Source organism: Carya illinoinensis, chromosome 10 (genome assembly GCF_018687715.1).
Source record: "Carya illinoinensis cultivar Pawnee chromosome 10, C.illinoinensisPawnee_v1, whole genome shotgun sequence".
Lineage (NCBI taxonomy): Eukaryota > Viridiplantae > Streptophyta > Magnoliopsida > Fagales > Juglandaceae > Carya > Carya illinoinensis.
Window position 1 is genome coordinate 7,714,634 of NC_056761.1, and position 5,618 is coordinate 7,720,251.

Genomic DNA, 5,618 nt, shown 5'->3' on the forward strand with positions numbered 1-5,618 from the left:
GGACCAAATAATGATCAATAGGGGACCGAAAATGGTGCCCTCGTTTGGATCGATATTGTGTGTTTTTCTTTTAATTTAATGGTTAAAAAATTGATTATTAATATATTTATTTTTTTAAAATTTTAAAATATATTAAAAAAATATTTTAAAAAAGGACTATGAGTGGATGTAGCACAAGACCGATCCCGAGAAGAACAATAAAAGTTTTTTATTATTTTATTTTTTTTATATTCATTTTTTTCTTAAACATTTTTTTTTAAAATTTATAATATTACTGAAAAAACACTTCTTTAATCATTAAGGCTGCGTTTCGTTCCTTGGCTACACTTAGTACAGTTCATCTTTAAATTGCCAGCCTCAACATCCAAACATACGGTTTATATGGCTTTGAGCTAGTCTAGTTCAAATTGAATTCATCGTGGGGCTTATAACTGACAAACTTTAATGGCTCTCTCTATCGATTTTCCATATCTCTCGTAGGGCCACATGGCTGGCACCATACTAGCAGACCACATGCATACTTTTTATTACTTTATGCGGTACTTTATTGCTTTTGCATATTGGTGCCATGGCTGCAGGTGGGTTTGTACAAGAAGAAAAAAATTGTCTTTGCGATAGTAGTGAGAATGAATGCTATGCGAATAGTAGATTTTAATGATGAAATTCATTTAGTTTTACAATTTCATATATATATATATATAAATATCTAAACTTATATTAACATTTAAACACAGTTTGAATTAACTCATTTTAAGTGAACTCCACAAAATTTACTTAACCATTTCAACTTACTACTATTTATAAAGAACTCAGTTCAACTTAACTTAACATTCAAAAACAGCTTAAATAAAAAATAAAAAATTTGTTGGGACCAATATTCGGGACCCAACTATAAGTGACTCTAGCATTTCTGTTGTACTATATATGTTATTTCTGTTGAACTATATATGGTACAATGTAGAGACACCATTCTTGATCCTTAACATGGTCCTTAATTCATCATATCAAGTACCGTTTGTCATTCGGCCAAGAGTCGGGCTCACGGTTAAATATATAAATATATATATATATATGATAAATAATAGAATTTAATTACTTTCATTTGTTTAAATTTTTGTGATAAATGATAATTTCATATGGTATTAGAATAGAGGTTTAATCAATTCAAATCCTAATTTTTCATTTTATTCTATTTAGTCAAATATTCTTTTTATTGGCCTTACTTATTAAGAGAGATGTCTCACTCACACATATGTGAGAGCGTTACGAATATAGAAAATAAATAACAAAGTACAAGCTCAACATTTTTTCATTAATTTAAAATTTTAGGACAGATAAATTAATAGCGATTTTATATAATCTTGTAAAAAGCAAGAAATAAAAAAGCAAGCTCACGAAGAGTTTTTACTCATATTGCCAGAGTACATCAATTCTTAAACAGCAGACTATATTTGTAAACTCACAGAAAACTAACACAGATGCATGGATCGGTACTTTTATCAAAGATCACAAACTAAAATGACCCTAATTATCTTTATTTAAATGATAGAGACAAGGACCCGAACAAAACCATGCATCTTTATTTAGATTCTAAGACTACCATTTCATTAATCCAATCATGCGTTATAGCCAGGATGTTTGTTCCTATATATATCATGCATGGGATTTCAATTCAACTACTAGATCGAGCATGAGAGAGGCTCCAATAGTAAGGACTTGATTTTGTTCCGCTTGTCTCCATCTTGAACACCAAACCCATCTCCTTGGTGATAAAGGCCCTCCACCACACGTGCAATATTCACAAATGTTTGCATGAGCTGCGTGGGCATCTGCGTCCTTAAGCATTCCCCGTTTAGTTTCTTCCAGCTTTCGTCTATCATGCCTTTAATATGCTTCCGAGCCATTTCCTCTGAAACATTCTTCTCTCTCATATAACATACGATTGATGATGGAGCATCTCCTCTTTCAACTTCGGCCTGTTTTAGATTAGGTAGCAAAAGTTCAATTAATTTACAATGAGTATATACGACTGTTAAGAATATATCTAATATAAATAATTAATTAAATCTACCATTTTCAGTTTCCACCATTTTAAACTTTTAGGATAAGCGATAATTTCAAATATTAGAGCAGATTAGGTCATGAGTTCGAATCTGGATTCTATACTCTATGTATTTAATTAAATATTTCACGCATTGAACCCACTCATTGAGAATGATTCTTACCCACACATGAGAGATAATGTTAAAAATATAATATAAATTATAATTAAAACTACCTCTTCTAGTTCCCATCAGCTAGTTTTTGGAAAAAGTTCTGATTTCACGTGGACAACAAACCAATATTCAATCATGTTTAAAGGAATTCAGTGTTTTTTCTAGATTTAATGGATATGGATGCATATGAGTAGTTACCGATGAAGTTCCCAGATCATTGCAGAGTCGAACTATGACAGATATATTATACAGGAGATCTTTGCTTTTCTCCATGAAATTCTCGTATTCCTCAGCTTTCATGACCTTATGCTCTAGACAGAAAAACGCATGGGCAAACAGCACAGAGCCTGATGATGAAATCCATGCGTTGCTTAGATATTCCTGTAGGGAAGGAGTGTAGCCCGTGTTGTACCACTTTGCTTCAACATATAATGAGTTGTAGAAATCTGTCCACTATTAAACAAAAGAAGAAAAGATTTTCACCCAAAAGAACAGAAAAAAAAACGAAGAAAATACTCTAACTAACAACGATGATCTATAGCTATGTATTAATGTATTAATCATCGTGATAGGAAACGAATGGATGTGTACGTACCACTTTCTTTACATGTGGTAATAACTTGTCCCAACCCTTCTCCCTTTGGATTTCATCAACGAAATCATTTGTCATATTGTAGAGTGCTTGGAAGCAAATCTTCATGCACTCCGGGAGCAGTTTAGTTTCACTGACATCCCACCTGAATTTGTTTAATATGTTGATTAGAATTCCATACGTTCTAGGAATTAAGAAAATCTCAGGGGTTGTATTAATATGCTGCAACACTAACATATTTACGGCTTTGGTGAAGATCTCGAGTTCTTCCAATGTGCCATAAACGTCATAGACATCATCAATTATTAGTATAAAATTAATGGCTTTTGTTAGCCATTTTCTGAAACAGCTGTGCTGAGGTTCGCATGCAAGGCCCACCGAGCAGATGAAAGCTTCGACAAGTCTGTCTCTTGCAAAATTCAAGATTTCTCTGAGACCCAGATTCCTCCACCACCTAAAAACACAAAAAAGCAGAACATATGGTCATTAGTGAGGACGTCCAATCAGTTATTCATGTCTTTGAGTACTTTTGGTTAGTTACCTGGATAGTTCCTTCAGATCTTTTTGGAGTGTGGCTTGAATTACGTTGAAATTAAGTTTTGCAAGTTCAAGTAAAATTGGGTTCATGTCCCTGTCTTTTTCTTTGACACTGATGTGGCATTTGACGTCAAACCATTTGACCCTCTTTTGTGAGGGAAGCTCCAACGCATGGACCACCTGCTTCGCAAGGAAACCGTCTAAATTTGGAAGGGTTTTTTCGAGAGTTGTAGTTGAGAATTCTCTAGCCTCATCCAGAAAGTTTTCACCTTCTAAGGCTAGATGTGAGGCCTCCAAGAGCTCCAGCATTCCTTTGATATTTTCGTGTTTGCTTTTCCTGATGAATGCTCCCGTCTTTGCATCCATGAAGTTGCTAAACATATCTGATATGGTTTCACATATATAATTCATTGAACTTAGATATGATCAGGATTTGGAAATAACAATATTATCTTAAATAGCACTACGTAGTACTCTGACTATACCTTGTGAAACATCATAGCCATGCTGCCGGAGAAGCTTAAAGCTCAAAGCAGTAGCGTAGAGATCATCCTCTCCATCAAGATTCCCATTTTTCTGCTTCATGTATATTGCTATGGTTCCTAGCGCCTCCTTGATTTCCAGTTCAAAGTGGATGGCTAAACCCAACTTTTCCAAGCTGTCAACTAATTCCAACTTAGCCAGGGAGTCAAGTTCTACAGCTTTTCCAAATATAACTGATCTTACATCTTCTACCAACTTCTCTGCACGTTTTTTACATTCCGGTTCCTGCGAAAACAAAAAACATCCGAATATAATCTCAATATAGGAATCAATATATATGGAACTTTCTAATATAATTAAGGAATATAATGTGGTTGGGAATTAGGAATATTCTAACATCGTAAATGTTGTCAAGAGACTCCAGGAAATCGCATTTCCATATATTTGGTTCGTAATTGGCAGATCGTCTTTGATGTATTATATTAAAAGATTCAGGTTTCATCTGAAATGGTATGGTTTGCTGCTCGTCTTGCTGTACTGGTTTCTTGCAGTCCATAACGATCGAGTACTTGAGAAGGAAAAAAGGAAGGCTGGCTAGCTAGCTAGCTAACGAAGAAACTGGCAAGCTGGTAACGTTAAGATGGCAACGCTGCGCTATATGTAAGCGGGTGATGTTGGATGTACATGGAGAAAGTTGTAGTTCATGAGCGAGCTTTATATAAGGCAACGGGACACAAAATGACAAATTATAAAGTAGGCACTGCAAGCAATTACAACGAGTAACATACGTACGTATAGGAAGCTTAACATACGTACGTACGCGCCCATTTTAGATTGATAATGCTGACCTCTAAGAAGGTTAACATGTACAAATATAACAACAAGCTTATAGGATATTAATATCAATTATTTTTTCTTCAAATCTTCTATTCGAATGATCATTGATATATATTATATAGGGGTGGGAGATTCGAAATTAGTTCTCTCATTTGGAGATCAATCCTTATACCATGTACTCTAAAAGACCTTGGCTTATTGAACTATTATTTGATGAAAAATGTGTTATAATTTATATAATAAAATGAAAATAAGATAAAAGTATTGTATATAATATTATTCCTATATTTAACAAATAAAAAATAGATAATATTAAATATAAGTTTTAAATAGACGAACCTTTTGTAAAAACATGAATCTCACTTAAAAATAAAAATAAAAAATAACTTTTTTTATATTTTTTCAAAATAGGATATACATTTTAGAGTCTTACGAGGGGACAAACCCACGAGCTATTAATTACATATAGTACGTACTTGGATCTCCTCGAAAATCCCAATTCAAGTAATTGCGTAGGACCCGCCACAGCCACAGAAAAAACGTATTGAAAGAGGCCACGTAATAAGTTAATTTTCTTTGTTGTCGCTGCTCGGACGTGTTACACGCTATACACTCTTCCTAGTCAATTGGGGCGGCGCGTAGGCCACAGAGATCATGGACCAGAATGCTACGTACGTCCGTACGTCCCAGCAGAAACGTACATGTATTATATCGAGAGAAATGTTTGATCTACTGTATAATCAAGAGCTTTAAAAACTAAAAAATTAATTTAACAAATTATATTAAGTAATTTTAAGGTAGATTTGAAAAACGGGACGAGACATAAATTTTTCTTTAATCTTATTTTATTTTATTATTAAATATATTAAAATAAAATTTTAAATGAATCATTATAATTTTTTAAATTAGTTATTACAATTTTTTAAAATTTTTAAATAAAAATAATATTATAA

At 33.3% G+C, this 5,618-nt stretch overlaps 1 protein-coding gene across 1 annotated transcript; it reads right to left on the minus strand.

The window, feature by feature from the left end:
* Positions 1-1,378: 1,378 nt before the first annotated feature.
* LOC122278773 (alpha-farnesene synthase-like) lies at positions 1,379-4,505 on the minus strand. The gene is made up of 7 exons (XM_043088969.1): positions 4,226-4,505; positions 3,831-4,113; positions 3,350-3,728; positions 3,044-3,262; positions 2,812-2,953; positions 2,415-2,669; positions 1,379-1,976 (listed from the first exon to the last, which is right to left on the minus strand). The coding sequence occupies exons 1-7, from the start codon at positions 4,382-4,384 to the stop codon at positions 1,680-1,682; spliced, it is 1,734 nt and encodes a 577-aa protein (XP_042944903.1). The 5' UTR covers positions 4,385-4,505; the 3' UTR covers positions 1,379-1,679.
* Positions 4,506-5,618: the final 1,113 nt, after the last annotated feature.